This window comes from Zonotrichia leucophrys, chromosome 1 (genome assembly GCF_028769735.1).
Source record: "Zonotrichia leucophrys gambelii isolate GWCS_2022_RI chromosome 1, RI_Zleu_2.0, whole genome shotgun sequence".
Classification (NCBI taxonomy): Eukaryota; Metazoa; Chordata; class Aves; order Passeriformes; family Passerellidae; genus Zonotrichia; species Zonotrichia leucophrys.
Window position 1 is genome coordinate 14,537,062 of NC_088169.1, and position 19,658 is coordinate 14,556,719.

A 19,658-nucleotide genomic window follows, 5' to 3' on the forward strand; every position below is an offset into this window, starting at 1 on the left:
CTGGTCTCCAAAGGAGCCAGCACTCCCTAAATGCCCAACATGGGCAGCCCTTTGATTTGCCAGCACAGCTGACGCTGTCAGTGTTGCACGGGGACCACTGCAAAGGTCTCCCTCCAAAACCAGAATCAAACATCCACAGAGAAGCAGCAGCTGGGCTCCCTCTCTGCAAAAGGCAAAGCATTTGCACATCCTTGTTCCTTGCTACTGCACAGGCTCCACATCCCACAGCATTGTGCTGTGCCATACTAGAGCCCCAGGCATGATTTTAACGTCCAGGCACCATAAAAACAGTTTAGGAGAAGAGGCAGTGTGGATTTGGCATGGGGCAGTGCTGCAGGAATGAGACAACAGGAACCATGCAGTGATGCTTGTCTGCTTGCTGGGAAATGCATCAGGGAGGCACAAACACACAAAAGAGAGAGAGGAGATAGTTACCTAACATGACGAAGGGGATTCCCAGGAAGGTGGAATTGTATTTCCCACCAGTGAGATTGATGATCCCAGCAGCAGTCAGGGTGGCAAGGGTCACTGTCAGCAATCCCAGCAGGCCAAGCCAGGGTTTGCTGCGGACACAATCCTGCATGGAGCAGCAGAGAATGGCCAAGGTAACCACAAGGACCAAGCTCGTGATCAGGTAGCGTTCTGACACCCTGCTCGTCTTCTGGAAATCCTCCTTCAGCGAAGAGGAAGTGAAAGGGTACATTTTGACTTTCCTGTTGGATTTCTGGAAAAGTTCAACAGTGTCACAAAAAATGGACTCCCACTTCTCTGCCACCATGTCATTCAGGGAGTTGATTGCCTGCAAGTAGTAGGTGAGCTGAATGGCTTCTGCAGACTTCACCCGGTCCTTGCTGTGCACAGTAACCCCACCGAGCTGATGCCCATTGTACACTTCCCTGCCATCCTTTAAGTGAGTAATCGGGTAAGTGATTGCAAAATTAGTTCGATTAGAAGAACGAGCAGCCTTTAATTCCTCCAGTACATGCACTATGTCGTCCACTATGCATGTCTTGTCATTGTTCAGGATACATATATGGGCAAACGTGTAATTGAAACCAGGTCTTTGAACTTGGATCCTGGTCACTGCAGAGTGCAACTACAAGGGAAAGAGAAATCACACACGTTATTCACCAGTTCATCTCGTGCAGCAGCAGCCAGAACCACAGCAGCTCCTCACCGCCGTCCCTTTGCTATTGATCTAAGCAACAACAACAAAAGTTCTGGTGACTGCAGTATTAACAGCACACTCATTGCAAAAAAAAAAAAAGATAAAAAAAAGGAAACATGCATCAAATCAGCAGTATTATTCCCCAGTGTCCTTTGCTGGTAACTCTGGCATAATGTGATGTACATATGGGCCACATGCCGCCGGTGTTTGGCCTCTCTAAATAAGTAAACTCAACAGCTAAAGCCCAACCATGTCCAGGGACACTGTTGTGCTGAGAATTGCCCAATTACTCTCCCAAGAGATCAACCTGAACTACAGAAGGCAGAAGAGCACCGTGACCAGGTGTGCCACCCATGCAGGATGTGTTGGCAGTCTGGCAGTGCAGGGGACCAGCACAGGCCACAGCTGCATGTCCCACCAACAGAGACTGCTGGCACAGCAGGGAAAAGAGATCTGGCAATAACTAATTTACCCTCTTTTCTCCTCCCTCTTTCCCCCATCAAATCCTCAGCAGTCTGAGAGCAGGAAGCAACAGCAGAGACAGACACTGGTTTTCTCTTGCTTTCTCTGAGACGTTCTGTTAATTACTGAGGGTCCCCTAACTTTAGGGTTTATATGTTATTTAGGTCTAGCAGCCCCTAGTGCACCTTCCTTTTTGTTTCTCATCCTTCTCAAGTTTGCCATGCCTGAGCTCTGATCCCAAAAATATTCAGTTTTTTGAGCATGAGAAAGGCAGAAAAAATTACCATCTCTTAGTGAAAAATACAGAAAACTCCTGTAACCTTTTCTGAATCCATTTTAGTCAACATAGAAGAAACAAGAAATTTAAAATATGGCAAAAGAATAGCCCAAATAGGCTAGGGTTACAGTGTTTTTAAAAAAAAATATTGAATTTGCTATTGTGTATCATTCTGTCTGATGATAAACACTGTTTAAAAAATAGAAGATAGTGTACAGGAGAGCAGTAGAGCTTATACACTCTTCTGGGGGCAAAGGAAAAAATGTCTAATAATCCTGGCTAACCCCCTGTATCTGTTGAAAAGAAACAGTCATAGTGACTTTTGTGTGGTATTTGAGACTTATTTGCAGCACCCCACCCAGCCACCCTTCCCCCTCCTAATTTATATAGTACCATCAACTTGATTGTTTTGTGATTCCATTGCACACTCTGTGATGGGTATAAATTTAGTTTTGTTGCCTCCATTCCACAGGATAAAGTAATATCATATAGACAAAGATTACAACACTCCTATATTCTCATCTTGTTTCTCTAGCAGCTTAGGGGTATATTTTTCCACCTTTGAGTAGCTTTAATTTTTTTGACAGAAATAACAGTTCAATACTGACATTTAGGAACATAACTTTGAGAAATTAACTGAACTAACAAATCTTTTCACAGTTCTGTGAGAACATGATACCTGGCCATGGTGAGAAGCAAAATTTTTCATTGTGGTGGGAGAAAAAATGTAATTGTCTGTGCAACAGTTTGGAGTCTTTTGCACAACTTCTTCTAAAACAAAACAAAATATTTGCAGGAACATGACAAAGAAATAAACTCTATGGGGAATACTTTCCATCTTTTCAGTTTGGAGTTGCAAAGTTCTGCTGTTTTGGGGTACAAATTCTATTGTGACTGCATGACTGCAGTTTGGGGAAAATGCCCTGATTTACCAGATCAAAGACAGATATCTGATTTTAATTTTTTTTCAGTGGGAGCTACTGAATGGTTTTCATTGACAACAGCTATAAAACAAGGCATCACATAAAGAATCGCAGCTGAGGGAAACCAGGAGGAATAGAAGGAATTTCCTGCCTTTATTCGATTCACAATACAACTCCTTCAGAGAGGATCTATGGAGTGACACAATGCAGAAGAAACTAAACTGACATGCAACTTTTATCAAACAGTGTGTGTTGCTATTTACCCACCCTGCCTCACTGCAGCATTTGCTTCCTTCCACATCTGAAGCACTTTCTTCTAATATTTAGCTTATAAAATATCCTCATCTATTACTTCATCTTTAGTGAAAGGCTAGAAACTAAATGTCATACCAAAAATACACCTTCCCTCTTGGAAAGGATCATTCCATGCTGAAGAACTTGTTCTGCAGCAGTGGCCTGGTGCTCCTGAGACCGCGCTGGGCTGCAGCGGGCGCTGCCCATCCCACCTCTCAGCAACGGGGCTTTGGGGAGCACAGGGAAGCAGGCAGACAGCTCTGTCTCCTGGCACATCCTGGCAGCTGAGCAGCCCCTGGAGCTGGCTGCAAGCTTGTGCAGTTTAGAGCAGCTTTGAGACATATTCTGAGCTTTGCCAATGGCCACAATGTTTGGTCTCAAATTGGCGGCAAACAGCCAAAGAAGAGAAAAGCTTGCCATTCCCTCCATCCCAGCAAAGGATGCTGAGAACTGCACCAGCATGCCCAGGGATTCAGCACTGGGAATTCTGACCCAGACTTTCCCTCTCAAGACAAACACAACACTTTATCTGCACTTTTTCAGACCTGATGCTAGGAAAGCCCTCTGCTGCCCCAGTGCAGGGCAGGGTGTGCTGCAGCTTTCTCCTTTCTCCCTTTGCTTGCCTGTGGCAGCCCGAGAGCCACAGGGTGCTGCCTCCTCCCTGAGGAGAGCTGCAGTCCCATGGCACTCTCCTCTCTGCTGCCATGCTGGGAATTCAGCTGTGCCACAGCCATAACCCTGGGTGAATGGCATCCACAGAAAACAGAAGCTCCAAGAGCTTACAAGGGCACATCCTGTGAGTTCACAGGATTGCACAGTCTGCAATTTGGCTGACCTATGGCACACCAGGAGGTCCCCCCAGGAAACTTCAGTCTGATGGTAAGGGCTGTTGTGTGATGGGGACAACATCAGCAATATGCTAATGCATAATGCATATTGCACTCCTCAGTGCAGAGGTTTCTAATAGCAAGTAACCATTTAATTTGGAATAAACCTGGCACCTAGTCCAGGGACAAATGACTGGCTACCAGATCCTCATTTATCCAGCTGTTCTTCTCCTTACTGATCCTATTAGGAGAAAGGGAAATATAAAGGAATAACAAAATCTGAATGAATGGTTCTTCTTGAAGGGAGACATGCACTGCTTGCTCATCACTCCCAGCTTTTTGCAGCTAACAGTGCAAGGAACCAAAAAGCAGCTCACTGCTGAGATGCCAGAGCACTGCAGCATGAGAACTGCATAGCACCACCTAAGCTCCCTCACCATGGTGGCATACCTTCCCTGAAAGTGTTCAGACATGAAATAATAACACTGAAAGTGTTCAGACATGAAAAAATAACATCCACTTCTTCCTTCTGCCATTGTTTAAACAGCGGCCATTCCTTGGACTTCCCCTCTCCCTTCTGAAAATGGTATTTATGTGTCCTGCACCACCTTAAAGATTTCTAGAACAGTGTTTTCCTTTAGTCTTTAGTCATTTGCATTTGGTAACATCTTGGTCTTGGTCTTTGCTTACTTTAAGTCCCATGCTCCCTTGGTTATTTATTTTAGACAGAGAGGAATGATGGTTTCAACCCGGAGACAAATCCCTTGCAGCAAATATCTCCAAGTGAGGGCTGTACTAGTCTCACACCTCTCCACCAAGCCATGTCTAAGCCTGTGGCACAGCTGACAGATGAGAAGTGGTGAATTTGCACTTCCCTGCCAGCTGGTTCTGTCCACGGGCCCAGGAGGACACCAGGAAGCAAAAATTCTTCCACTTATCCTGGGCTATGCCATTTGCACCAGGGCCTCAGAGAGCCATGGCTGGAAGTTCTTCCAACTGTTTTATTTTTGCTGGTCCTCCTATCTCTGCCACCAGCACAGGAAGACAGGTGCTGGGAGCCAGAGCCCCTCAGCAGGGTCAGTTTGGGGGCCCTGGGATGGCCAAGCCCCACACTGGGCTCTATGAGCCAGCTCTCCTCTGAACTGAGCTTGGCACAACTTTCAGCAGTGCCATCAAAGCTGAGCCTGAAGGCAAAAGGTTGTACTTGGAGATGTGTGGTCAGGACAGAAAGGAAAGCTTGTTTTTATTCTTCAGTCCCTGCAAAAGATGCGAGAAGCTACAAGAAGGGGTGAGAAAAACCTGTACCACTTTGCTTTGTCGAAAAATCCTTTAATTCAAAAGTGAGAAGGTATTTCCAGAATTTTGTTAATTTAATCAGGTAACAAAGAAGTCTGCAGCCTCCCTGTGAAGGAAACAGATCCCTTCCCAGCAGGGATGGGTTAGAAACTGCTGATTCATCTGCACAATGGTCCAATCCCAGAAATCTTTTAAACTCACATTACGTAATTTCCTACCCCAATCAAATCTATTGGCAAAGGGGATGAGGACCCAACCACCAGTGTCCCACTTGGATCTCACCTTGCTGGTGGCACAGCTTTGCTCCCAGGGAAACTCCACAGTGACAGCCACAGCAAAATGCAGTGGGACCATTCAGGCTTTAACAAGCTCCCATGCCCAGCTCATGAAAACACATCCTGACTCCCCTGCAAGCTGGGTCAGCCACAGACACCATTTCTAATCATAAGGATGTGTACAGCTACCTCCTGCTTATCATATAGACCTCAAAGATATGTTTGGTTTTGCCGCTGAGCAGTGATATGTGGTGTTTATAGAGGACATAACTCATTGTAAGGACTTGACTATACTTTGTGCTTGACATACAGTCAATGAATGGCCAATGAGACAAAACTAGCTAGATATATGGATGTCCTCCTGCACTGCCAATGATCTGGCAGGCAGACTGTTTAACTCTCAGGAGCACCATCTTTGCAAAGCTGTATTACTTCGTTGTTGCTGGTATTATTTGACTTATTTAGTCTTGCAGTCTCCATCTGATGGTTCAAATCCAATATTAGCTTTGCTTTTCAGTGTTGCCACTCTTAGAATATTTTTGCTGTCATTTTCACCAGGTCTGTTTTTTCTGAGTCCTGGAGTCTGAAGTATTGCCTTTTTTTTTTTTTTAATCACAGCTTTCATTAAAAAAAAAAGAATAAAACTTCTAAACTCATGATTATGGTGGAAAGACTGGGAAGGCTCTGAACTCATTACCTATTACTGTTTAAAATTTTATTACTGTTTTGGATTTAAGACTGAAAAACTAGAAAGCAGGATGAAGACAATAATTTAAAATATACACTTCATTTTTATGAGACACTGGTTTACTCTTTTAGTAATTTTTACAGATAACTTGTGCCAAGGAAAATGAAGAGGAGAAAACGCCTTTAATGGATAGCCATAAATTTCTCCACTTCTTCTATGATCTCAGTAATCTCTGGCATTTCATACCTTTGCAGTGTACTTTTTTATTCACGTCAAGAGGTGGCCTCAGTCAAAACGTAAAAAGGTTATTAGAGGGAAAAGACTTGCACAGCTTCCGGCTTAATTTACAAAAAATCCCCACCGTGGGTTCTGCAGATAGGGGCAGAATTAAACCTTCAAGAGTGCATTTTCATCAGAAAGTGCAGAGAGGGAGGGCAAGGGAGCCCTGGCCAGGCTGTGCCCTGCTGTCAGTCCGAGACTGTGGGTCCAGGGCAGGGGTTCAGAGAGGGTGGTGGCAGTGGGCTCCTGGCACGCCAGCCTAGCAAGGGATGAATTGCCTGCACACAGCCAGCAGAGGAAGCCAACAGATCCTAATGGCTCAGGATAAGCATTAGAAGTCACAGCTGGAGAGCAAGCAGCAAGGATTTCTCTGAGTAGTTTGGCTCTTTTTCTCAGTCCTACAATCAGGTTTCCTGAAGAGACGCTAAGATACTAATTATGCACGGGATTTATTTTTGCAACTAATTTTTTCAGCTGTCTAAAACACAAGGATTTATCTTTTCTCTGAACAATTTTCAGAAAAATAAAATCTAAAAATGGTTCAACTACAAGTCATCAACTGAGGGACAACTATTAGTGCTCGGAGCGGCAGATGTGCCTACATTTACATTTCCATCTGTCTTCTTGGTAGCTACAGAAAATCACTAGGTATGATTTTTCTTTTCTAATCTGAAGTGGAGAAGCTTTTCTAATCAATACCATCTTAATTCTGACACCTTGTAAATCTGCCTGAATTTGTTCCACCAAGAGAAGCCCACTCTTGTTTTCTGGGCTGACTGCTGCTGGATGACAGGACACCTGGGCAGCAGAAACCTCTCGGCGCAGCCTGGTGTGCGGCAACAAGATCAATTTTTCATGATTGGGAAAAAAGAACAAAACTTCGCTCTTCTGTCTGATCTTGCATCAGTTCCACCACGGGTGGCTTTTTCCATGCGCTTCAGAGGTCTCCATGAACACCCTTCCATCTTTGTACTGCTTCTCAGGGGGCTCTTGCCAAGCAGAAGCCTGAGGAACAGCCCCTTCTGCGCCGCAGGGAAACCTTAATAGCTGCAGGTTCACAGCCCACGGTCTCAGCTAACAACTCGGCTCCTCCCTCTGTCTTTCAGTAAGAAAGAGGGGATTCTCTAGCTGCAAACCCCAATTTGAAGGCAGGGCCGTGTCCCAGCTTTTAGGAAGTACAAATGTGGTCAGTGGGAAGCCCTGGCGGCTCTCCCTCAGCCCTGTGGCACTGCCTGGGGGTGGCCTGGTCTTGGTGGCTGTGATGCACAGATGTCCCTGGCCTCCTTGTGGGCTCTCCCTGAGGGGTGATGCCCCCAGCACACACAACACATCCAGCCACCTATTGAAAACACCTGTCCTCCACGTGTTCTCTTTGCTAGAGGGGAAGCAAAGTCTGACCTTCCAAGGCAGGAAAGGCAAGGCAACACGGGATGCTGGGCATTCTGAGCACGGGCTGCTCGGCTGGCAGGGAGCATCACACCATGGAGTGAAGCAGGAGGGAGAGCAGAGGGGCCCTGTCCTGGCTGGTGCTACTGGAGCAGGGCCAGGGGTGGTGGGCACCAGGGGGATGTGATCATCCTCCCAGGCACAGGCAACTTTAGGACTTCTGCTCCAGGCGCTGCCCAGCGCCTGCGGGAGAGACCAAACCCTCTTGCCTGCAGGAATCACTCTGAGGAGCTGCTGCTGCTGACACTGGAGCTCAGGGGGGTTTCTGCACACACTTCCACACTGTCCTTGCAACGTGCTATTTACCTTCCCTCTTCCTTGGCTGTGCCTGGATCTTACCTGCGTATCTTAATTCTCATCTGTTTTCGCATAAGATACATTTTAGCCCTGCAGCATTGTGCTGCTATGACAACAGGCTTGCACTTCTGCTGCTTTCACACCCTTGTTTTTCTTGTATTAGGACTCTTCCCCTCATCTTACAGCCTTGCTCTAAAGACATGACTTCATCCTTTATTTTGTTTTCAGCAGAATGCACTGTGTGTTCTATTGCCTGTTTCCCAAGAAGTGTTTTTAGTGCCCGAGCTACCCTGAGAAGGTGGAGATCTACTACATCCATTGCTAGATCCACAGCTGACTGCCTGTGTCCAGGCATTCAGGAGTAGTCAAAAGTTTCTAAAAAAGGATACCTTGTGTTATTCAGGATTGCAACAAACCCAGCTTTCAATCACAACCCCCTTCCACCGACTTTGGAAGTAATGGTTAAAGAGTGCCATGTTTGTACAGCAAAGCAGTTGGGAATACCACAGACCAGGGAACGTGGTTATTTCTAAACAAGGTTGTTTCCTCCACGAATTTCCTCACACGTACAAAGTAAGTGAGGAAATCCGTGAGGACCGCAGACAGAGCGTGCCAACACACACGTTAACAGGAACAGAATAATTAGGGTGCAGAGAGAGGAAATAAAACCGCAACAAGTATGAGGTCTGCAAGATTTTGGAGCTAAACTGTTTTGTTCTGCAGCAATCAGAAGTTCTGAAGTTCTTTAAATAAATGTGTGCTTAAACAGAAATGCCTGACTTTACTTCATTTGTGCGTACAAATACATATTTAGTCAGTTGCCTAGATCAAATAATGGCCAGTTTAGGAGAGAAGCAATCTATAAGCACTACAAATCTGTAGTTAGTAAAGGTTTCTTTAAGAAAAAAACCCCTTGTCATCTACAGATTTTTATAGAAGGAAACTGCAAATACAATCCCCTTCAGTAAGGCGTGTTACATTTCAATCCCTTCTCATCTTTATGTCTTGATATCTTAAACGGAGTTTTTGCCAAAAAAATATTAGTACTGTGTTATTGTTATAAACACAGTAATGGAAATGGAAAGAGAATATTTTTCTGCAAAAAAAGGTAAATCTTTAATTCAAAAATGTCTTTAGTATGGTGCAGTTAACTCACTGTAAGCATACAGGAATAAACAGAATCAGAAGGATCGGCGTGTCAAATTCTAAGTTCGAATGTATTTTCTGAGGTTCAAAAATCTGTCTAGGTCTGTATTCCCACGAGTTTGTATAACTTTAACCTAACAAGTCTCTCGCTGCAAGTGAAAATATCACCATGAAATGATAGGGGGGCTGTTGTAACACTATTTTTAGGTGGGATTCTAGGTTTTTTTAGAGAATTTCTACAGACCTTATATAATCATCTGAACCTCTGCATGATGGTCCACATCAAGTATCCCAATTATTTTTGCTTTTCTAAGCACTCATTGGAAATGCAGGGGTAAAAGCACACTTTCTTCAGTTAGGGTTTTTTACCTCCTACCTCTCTCTCTAAAAAGACAAATCGAGGAAGAAACGTCCTGCACAACAACAGCACAGGATGCCAGTTACCTATGCTCAGCTATAGAGCAGGTACTGCAGCAAGTAAAATTTCATTATTGTCCTCCCACGATATCTCAGTCTCAGGATGCATCTCTTCCATATCTGAGATTCTACCAAGGCTTTTTATTGTAACACCTATTCAAGACCAGAGACAGGATATGTTTAGATTTCTCCCTTCTGCAAATGACTATGGCAGCTGGAAATGCAATGTTGGGATGGCAGGCCTAGAATGGTGTAAGCACTTACAGGGAGTTATGAGAACGATGGATAGAGATTTACACAAAAATAAGAAATAAAAGAGTACTTGGCATCATCTCAAAAGCAGAACTGTTCTGTAAGGGAGCCACACACCTCTCTGCTGAGGAGGAGAGCCCCTGTGTGGAGCAGTTTGTGCCTCCATCAGGACCTGGGGCTGTGCTGGGAGCAGCCAGTGTGGCGCTGGCAGATGTGCAGTGCCAGCGGGAGCCCTCCAGCAGCTCCTGCTCTGGGAGCTCTGTCTGAGCCCTGGGCTGAGCCAGTCCTGGGGCTGAGCCTGCCCAGAACCCCCTCCCAGCCAGCAGCAAGGGATCGGCAGCACTGGCAATGGTGACTTGTCAGCCTGGTCATGTGCCCACCAGGAGCTGCACTGAGCTAACCAGAGTGTGTTAGAGATGTCACCATAACAATAATTTCATTGAATAATGAACTGACTTGGATGTTAGACTGATAAACTTTTGACAGGACTGTCTATGTTTCAGTTTCCACCGCTCAGAGCCCAAATTTTGTATCCCTTTACTCAGGAACAGTAACAGAAGATGACTTCTTCCTCTGCCTAGATCAGGGAAAATCCCCTTTCCCTGGCACATGACTAGGGAAGCTGTAGCTGCTCAAGGCTCATTCTTCTCCCTCTCTGGCAGATAAAGTGGGATATAGCAGGTAAGGAAACCAACAAGATGTGCTGCAAGAGCATCCAGCATCTGCCTGGGGCAACCATCCTCCTGTGTCTCCCATTCTCCTGCTTGTGGGTGGAGATGCAGCAACAGCCATGTGGGAGGAGCCAGCATCCAACCTGACATTTTTCCCAAAGCAAAACCTCTCCCTTGGGGAGGTCATCCTCCAGAAAAGGAAAGATAAGCAAAAGCTGCCGTGTTGGTTCTCTGCCCTGCCTGTGCTTCCATGGCAGCTTCAGAAATGTGAGTGGGATTTACTGTGTGGTTTCACCCAGGACACTTATTTACAAGCACAGTCCTCTGAGCCGGTTGGCTCTGGACTGCGGCTGGGGCTGCCTTTGCTCCTTTCTCCCTTTCACAGAACCAAATGTGTACAGGAAAGCCTTGATGGCCACCTTTTTCCTTCTCCTTCCCTTGGTGGGCCCTGTTAACTCAAGATGATGTAGGCCTGCATCACCACAGACAGAACAATTTTGGGAGCTAGGAGCCCTCCCTCCTGTTTGCAGGTCTGGGATGGGACCATGGGATGGGCCATCCCCAAGGCTGGACAGGCAGCTGCCTGAGCCTGCCTCTGCCCACAAACAGAAGCATCATCAGGAACTTAATCCATTCTACACAAAACATACTGGAATTAACTAGATAAGTAGAGAGTTGGAAATAATGCATCAGACATGTCTGACAATGTCTAAACAATCAAATGGCAATGGTGTTTTCATTATCTCACTAAAAGAAAAATAATATTTTTTGTGAATTTTGTCTATTAAAAATGGGGCTGTGTTAAATACTGACAGAACTTTCTAAGTTATACCTCTCTTGCTGATGTGATAAATCTCATGCAGAAGTTTGCCTGCAGAAAGATTCTGAGTACCATTTATTTGTGTGTCACTCTGCTATTGATAAAACTACAGATCTCCAGAGAAAGCAGTACAGAGAAAAAATCCATTATCATTATTGTCCTATGACTGAGTAAATGTGCATATACTGGATGCAAATGCAATTCACAGTGCAAGAAAAAGAAGGAATGAAAATAATTTCTCTGGAGTTTTCTCATTCGCCAGTAACATTGCTGTTACTGTAGTTAGTGAGTCGACACTCATTAAATGTTTGCTCATTACTGTTGGGTAATATGTCAAAAAGAAAACAGAAAATACTGTGTGGCTCTGTACCACAGTTCTGTATGTGCCTACAGTGGAAATGAAATATAAATAAATTCACTGTAACAGTTATTTCATTGTTTAGTAAAGAGAGAGGTCTCCCTGAAATCTCTTACAATAGGTGTTTGCATCTGTTTTTTCATTTTAGAAGAGACACTCCTTGAAGCGATAAAGAAGAATTAACATTGGCTTTTATATAGCCTGACAGTTTGACATTCAGGGAAAAAAAACCAAACCAATGCTGAAATCTTTTGGGCTTCCACAAGGCAACAGCAAAAATGTGCAGGATTGAGCTAGCCACACCTCTGCTTATTTCAAAATGTTCCTTTCCTTTCTCTTGAGTGAACTTGACCCTCTTAACACTCAAGTTTTTGCATCTATCATCCCTGTTTTTCTTTCCAGGATTGCTCAAAACTACTGGGGCATAAACTAGAGCACCAGCTTGAAGAAACACAGGTTTCTGACATGTTATGATCTATAGCACAGTGAGATGTCCTGTCAGACTGTGACTTGCACACTCCGTGCTGCTCAAGTGGGAGGATGCTGCCCGCTCTAACTTGAACCGGTAGCACAGGCTGCACCATGCCTGCAGTCTACAGCTGGGCTGGATTTTCTCTTCATCTATGGAACCGGTGCTGGTGGGCTGGGAGTGGAGGGGAAAAAAACACTACCCACTAAAAATAAGCTGCTGAGTTATGTCATTTGCCTTGATGAGCAGAGAGAAGGTTTTGTGGTACCCCTCTCCATGCAGAAGTGCAGTCCAGACACAGCAGCAGCCCCTTAAACCATTCTCGGCAGCCTGATAGACTGGTACCTAACTGTTTTTGAAGTTTGAGTTTATGAAAGCCCGAGATGCCCTAACTCGGGAGCACAACTGCCATGCGAGTGGAGAGACACCAAAAAATTATTTAAGCAAGCCAGACTGCCCTTCTCGCTCACCCAAAACAAATAAAAGCAAAATAGGGAAAAAAGAAAAAGATGGGGGGTGGGGGTGAAAAAAAAAAAATAAAAAAAAGGAGGGAGAGCGCGGATCCCGCGGCGCGGGCGGGGAGCGCGGTGCCGGCTCCCGCGGCGGGCTGGCGTCCCAACTGTTGCAGGGAGGTGACCGGGGAGCTGCGGTGGCAGCGCCCGAGCCGGACGGGCAGAGCACGGCATGCGCGGCTGGGTCCGTGCCGGCAGCAGGTGCGGGGAGCGGGGCGGGATGCGGAGCGCCGGGCCGGGCCGGGGAGCGATGCTCGGGGCCGGGGGACCCGCCGGGGTTACCTTGAGGATGAGATCGGTGTGGTGCTGGTCCAGCATGTTGGCCTTGCGGAAGGAGGTGATGATCACCCGGCCGTACCTCCCAGGCGTCTGCAGGTCGGAGTAGAGCCGGTGCTTGGAGCGGTTCACCGGGAAGAGGCTGTCCACCAGGTTCCTCTCGATCTTGGCCAGGCTGTGCGTGGGGGCCAGGAGGTGCTCCACGCTCTCCTCCACCTGGTAGCGGCTGAAGCTGGCGCCCAGCAGGATGGAGATGAGCACGGGTGCCGAGGCGAAGAACACCGGGTGGCTGGCGACGAAGTGGCCGAGCCGGGAGAAGGACGTCCCCAGCCCCCTGTGCAAGACCTGCCGCAACATCCTAGTGCGGAGGGCGCGCAGGAGAGCGAGCGCCGCGCCGGGGCCCCCGCAGCTCCCCCACGGCCCCCTCAAGACCATGGGGCAGCCCCGCCGGGCGCCGCCTCCCCGCCGGCCGCGGCTGCGGGGGGCCGGGGGCGGCCGCCGCGCGTGTGCGTGTGTGAGCGGTGTGTGTGTGCGCCCGCCCGCCCCTGTGCGTGCGCGGGGCGCCTCGGGCGCTCGTCCTCCCGCAACGCCGCCGTGCCCGAGAGGAGTTTCCCAGCCCCTCGGTGCCCGACTTCCCAACCCGCCGCCCCTCGCCGCGGAGCGGCGGCGCGGACGGCCGGGGGGTGTGTGGGGGGGGGCAGCCCCGCCGCCGCCCCGCCGCGGGAAGGGGAAGGGGCAAGCGCCGCTCCCCGCCCCCGCCGCGGAGTTTGCGCGGGAGCGGGGCTGCCCGCAGACTGCTGACTAATCCCCCGGCCGCGGCAGGCGAGGCGAGGCGGGGCGGGCGCGCTGAGCCCTCCGCGGCGCCCCCGCCGCCGCCGCCCTCCGCCCAGGGGCGCGGGGCCACGCCGGGCGGCGCCGAGCTCGGGGCGGCGGGCGCAGCGCCGCGCCTCCCGCCGGGGCCCCCGCCCGCCCGCCGGCCGCGCTCGGGACGCCGCGGCGCGCCCCGCCCCGCCCGGCCCCGCCCGCCGCCGCCGGCACCGCCGCCCCCGGGACGACGGGGCAGCAGCGCAGGCTGCCCGCGGCCCCGACGGGCGGGCGGCGGGCCGCGGAACGGCCGCCCCCGGTGGAGGGCGAGTCGCGTGTGTTTCGTGGGGGGCTTTGTTGCGAGGACCCGCCGCCAGAAACGCCCGGGCGCTTCCCCCGGCCACGGGGGCCGGCCGCGTCCCGGGGTGCCCGACGGCGCGCCCCGTTTGGTCCCGCCGCACGGCCACCGCGGCGGCGCCGGCAGCGCGGCACAGCCCGCCGGCCCCGCGCCGCCCGAGTGGGCATGTGCGAGCGCCGCACATGCCCATTAGGGAAAGCGGGTGCCGGCGGCGGGGCTGTCCCTGCCCGTCTCACGGTCCCCGGCCCGCTGGCATCGTCTCCGGAGGCGCCCCGGGCTGCCCCGGCCGTGCCCTGCGCCGGGAGCCCCGCACCTGCTGCACCGCGCCCTGCCCGGGCAGCGCTCCCCTGCCGCTCCCCGCAGCCCGAACCCGCAACGGGCGGCGGGTGCGGGAGCGCGCTGCCCACCTGTGTGTAGGGACAGACCGGATGCGATTCGGGGGCACGGCCTCGATTTTAAACACAAATTGTGCACAATTATGTTTAGGAGCACAAATGCTCTGCTGTTGGCGTATTTGGGCACACTGATTCCTAGCGCTGTTACCTGGCCCAGGCTGCTACTTCCCAATCCAAAGGTGTTGGTAATGGGAGTCCAGTTACTCCCCAGGCCGGTGGTTGTACAAATCTGAGAAAAGGAAGCTTCTGTTTGATAGCTGTTACATGTATTGCTGCATAAAACGGCAGCGCCTCCCTGTTTTGGTTGTTGATAGGCTGACAACCTAGGGTCATCGTCCCTTTTACATTTCAGTAGTGTCTGACCTAAGCTAATGTTTTGTCATGGACGCTTCATGTACAAAACCTTGACATCATTCCTGTCTCCTTACAGCTAGGTCACACAGCTTGAATGCTAAACTCTTTCCATGTTTCACTTGTAATGTGGCGAGCAAGTGAGTGGCTTGATTGAGCACGGCCAAGGTCAGAACCAACATCTCCTGTTTCTTCTGGGTTTCTTGCCCAAGGCCAGGAATCCCTCCAGGAGTGATCTGTGAGGTCAGTGCAGCTGCACCCACAGTGCCCAGTGCAGGGATGCTGGGGTTTGTAACACGATCCTGCCCCTGCTCGGCTCCACTCCCACAGAGGTGGGTCCCCACTGCTTGTATCAGTCCTATGCAAGTTTAAGAAAGAAAATCTAATTTGAATATATTTTAAAGAATATTTCAAAGGTGGACATGGAAGCACAGACATGGGAGAGGGCTGGACCTGAGTTTAGGTGACCATTCACTGTTAGGTCAGGCTCAGAGCCCAGGTCTCTTGTGTCCCAGTCCAGCACTTTCCCCTCGCTGCCATGACTGTACACGGATCTGAACACAGGCTTACTCACCTCTGTGTGTCAGGGGAACGTCAGGATGTGCCTAGTGCTCTACATCATTAGCAACAAGTAAAGAACTTTTGTCATTGCTGCAGGCAGTATCATCTGTGCTGGTTTTTTTGGGTCTCCATTAAAGATATTTTGTCATTATTAAAAAGGAAGGGAGATTGTTAATTGTTTCAGTAACCATCCAGTGGCCAATTCAGAGGTCTCCAGGGTATCTCATGAAAACTAGTTTGAAGATCTGACATCTAACCCAGTTCTCAGCACATTAACTTTGGGTAAGCTATAGGTGACCCCAGGAAGACTCAAAGAATCACATGAACCCAACCATTAACAATATATATATATATGCATTTTTGCAGGGGCATAGAGGAAAAAACTGATGCCTCAGCAATTCTGCTGGAGGTTCCCCTGTCTTCCCAGAGCAGTGTCAGTTTTACTGCCTGTTGTAACCAGCATCAGGCTGCACTGTTAGCTACAGTGGAAATGATGTCTTTTCAAAGAGAGTCACAGGATTTCACTCCACAAAATTCTTCTTCCCTTTGCCCCAAAGAATTGCCCTACCTTAGACTGTGGGGTTGTCTGTGGGGAGGAACATACAGGGGAATGTTGACATGTGCTACTGGAGCTCAGCTGTGTTCTGGAGCTGCACTGAGTACATTACAATGCTGCAGGCACCCTGTGCATGTTCCCAAGCCAGCAGGGAAACCTGCATACTCCTGACTTTGCAGGTGGTGAAATCGCCTTGCTACCGAGCCATCCAAATGTGTTCTGTGGGATTGTGGTTGTCAGGAGGGGAACAGCTGGACACCTCCCACAGCACTCTGTGGAGACCAAAGCCTGGTGAGCTCTTGCCTGTGCTGTAGGGGAGAGCTGGCAGCACGTGCTGCACAGTGAGCACTGAGCATCCCCTGCTCTGCATCTCCTCTGGAGCAAAGGGAAGGGTAGGATTTCTGTCACGTATGTGTGCCACTCTGCCACGGCTCTGAATGGCGCTTTACAAAATAGATAATGATGTCTCATTGCTCCAGAGAGTTCCCAAACTAAATTAAGAGAGAATGATGGGAAGAGATGGCCATACAATGAGGTGCAGATGCTGGGAATAGGGATAATGAGGGGGGAACAATATGATTATGTCCTTTCAAAGCAAACGCCTCAGGGTAGCTACTTTTGGGGACAGAGTATAAAAGGGAGATGGGGAAGATGTGACTCAAAGGCAGCATCTGCACAGGGTTCCAGTCTGCTCTCAAGAGCAGATTTGTCTGCTGGGGAGCATTTGTTGACTCTCAGATCCCTGCAAAAAGACTGCCTCGACCCGCGCTCAGAGGCTCTCAAGGACAAACAGGTGATGTGAATTAGCATGAGGCCATGGTGTCATGGTCAACCCATAACGCAGGCCAGAGGGCTTGAGGATGACTTGAACATCCAGAAATGAGCATATCTTTATGCATCTGCTCAAATCTTGTTATGATGGGAAGTTTTAGAGAGGAAGAAGTTGACAAGGTTTTATTTAAAATAACGTCTTTCTCTTAACTCCCCAGAAGTGGTCCAATGAAGGAAAAAACTGAGAGAAGTGATGGAGGAGGGCATTCCTGATGAGTAACTTCAGATGAGTGAAGAGGGCCTAGGGGAAAGGAAAGGTGTCAGGAGCAGCTGGGATGGCTGTGGGAGGTATGCAGAGAATCAGGGTTTTGCATTGTTTAGTTAGGCATGAGGAACCACAGAAGATATTTTAGGAGCATGTGCAGGGGATTTAGTGCTGCCAATGGGGAATGTTTTTTGCAACAGGGCACTGAGCAAAGTGTAATGCAGGTTCCAGCTGGAGCTTGGGGAGAATGAGGTTACCCACAGTGAGGAGATGGATAACAAAGGCTTTTTTTTAAAGGGAACTAAGAAGAAAAAATTCAAGGAGAGTTTAATAATTATGGTTAGACTCTTAAGAGCTGCAAAACTATTTTTATTGACATTGGTTATGTCGTGCTCATTTATACTGGCTGAAAGTCTTGCTGGTGACGTGGAAAGACCCTGTGCTTTGTGCCAAGGGATCAAGACAACATGTTGCCAGTCCAGGATGACTGGGGAGAGGAGAAGTAGCTCTCATTGCATCACCCGACCAACCTCTGCTCTATATTTCTTGGCCTCAGGTCTGGGACCTGGGCCAATGCCAATTAAATTGGTGAGGGCACAGACAAGGTTAATGATAAAGTTAATCTCCCATTGCTGATTGGTGAGGGATCCTCTCAACTTGTAACTTTTGTCCATTTGCAGTTAGCAGAAGAATGAAGCAGAAGGAGGCATCCTCCTTATTTCCAGCTGGGTTCCATCACAGTAGGAATATTATACAAAAGTATCACTCTTTTTGCTCTTATGTGCTGCATTTCTCCCAGAAGGATGACAATTTTCTTATACTAAAAAGGACTTTCTAGAAGAAACCTTGGAAATTGAAAGCTGGTCTCAGTGCAGTTAGTAGTTAATATTTAATCAATGAAAATTCACTTGCCTCTTTTCCTCTCCACCTTCTTTTGGCTGGGACCAAGGAATGGGGCATCATGGGCACAAACAGCATACTCAGAGCTTAAGAACCCCAGAACTAAGGTGACTTTTTAAACTGTGCAACCAGAGAAAGAAGAAATTAAGTAGAGGAACAAAGCAGCATCACAGGCTGTGTATTCCCTCTCTACACCAGTCCTTTGGGTCCTAAAGGATGGGGCTGTCTCAAGAACAGCTGCCTTCTTAACCCAGTATACAAACCAGAACAATACCCTGCGAGGGATGGCCACACTTTTTGCAGTCTGCATCCACAGATTTCATTGCTGGAATTCAAGATGGCTGATTTCTTACCTCCCTCAAACAGGCTGCTGACAAAATCAGTCACGTTGGAAGCTTTTCTTCAGTGTGTGCAAGCCCCTAATGTTCACCAAACGGAAGGGAAGAGAGGGACAAAGATGAGGAGGAGCTGTGGAGGAGCCCTTTGCTCTCCCTGGCGCCCTGACGTGCTGCCACCCGTGACAGGACACACGCACTCCACACATTGCACTTGCTAATGCAGATCTTGGGAGAATTCACAGCAACTGAAATATCTTTTTGCATCTGCTGACAGGAAAGAAATCTTCCCTCCTGCTCCTGCATGACAACATCTCTTCTTTGCAGTCTGTCCTGTAAAATGCAAATATGTAAATGCTCCTCTCTGTCCTGTTCCTCCAAGTGGAGAGAGAGATATACAAAAATGATGTAAATCACCAAGAAATATGACAGCTGGCACCTGATTCTTTCCCAAGTGCCCTGGTGGTCACTCTCGGGCAGCTCTTTGCTGATTCATGAGGACTGCTAAAGGAAAGCATGTATGACATCTTCTACAGAGTGTAATAAAAGGAGGAAAGTGCCCTGTGTGGCTGGAGCTGTGTTCTGTCTCTGAGATGCTCCATTAGCCTGCTCCTGGCAGTGATGATACAAAAACTGGAAATCCCCAGTTGTGCCATTAATATGAATAGATTGAAAAAAACCTCTGGAATGTGACAGGGAGCCAGTGAGCCTGTTCTTTTTTCCTTTTCTTATTGCTTTTTTTTCCCCTTTTTTCTTTTCCTCTGCTTGTATGAAAGATCAGTAGAGGGGAAGGATGGATCTGTTCCCTTGCATGTTGGCACAGCCTGCACAAACCCACAGCTCTGCTTTTATTTGAGCTCCCCCATATTTTGTTAGATCCAGAGTTGCTTCTTAATCTGAAACCTTTGGGTCTCTCTCTGGCTATGTTTTTTACTCCACTCTCTGATATTTGTTATTGACCAGACTATTTATCATGGCCTCTCCCCTGTTCATTTTAAAAGAGTGTCTGCTGACACTTCTGCCAGACCTAGGGAAAGGTCCTTCCTTCATCATAAATAATAATGACCTGATAAAAAAGAGTCCTTCCTTGCAGAAGATGGATTGCAGTCTGAATGGTCCTGGTGTACTCAAATGTTACAGCTAATATAAGCAGACGAGTCCATTTACAGCTTTCATACTACATTTTAGGAAACAAAACAAACAGATGAC

General features: G+C 48.4%; 1 protein-coding gene across 1 annotated transcript in view; it reads right to left on the reverse strand.

Moving 5' to 3' along the window:
• PTCHD1 (patched domain containing 1) overlaps nt 1-13,947 on the reverse strand; it is a 38,963-nt gene extending 25,016 nt beyond the window's left edge. The window contains exons 1-2 of the mRNA XM_064707245.1: nt 13,160-13,947; nt 436-1,096 (exon numbers count right to left, since the gene is read on the reverse strand). Of these exons, the coding sequence (XP_064563315.1) occupies nt 436-1,096; nt 13,160-13,588 (1,090 nt within the window). The 5' untranslated portion in view covers nt 13,589-13,947. The remainder of the gene's footprint in view (nt 1-435; nt 1,097-13,159) is intronic.
• Between the last annotated feature and the right edge of the window lie 5,711 nt (nt 13,948-19,658).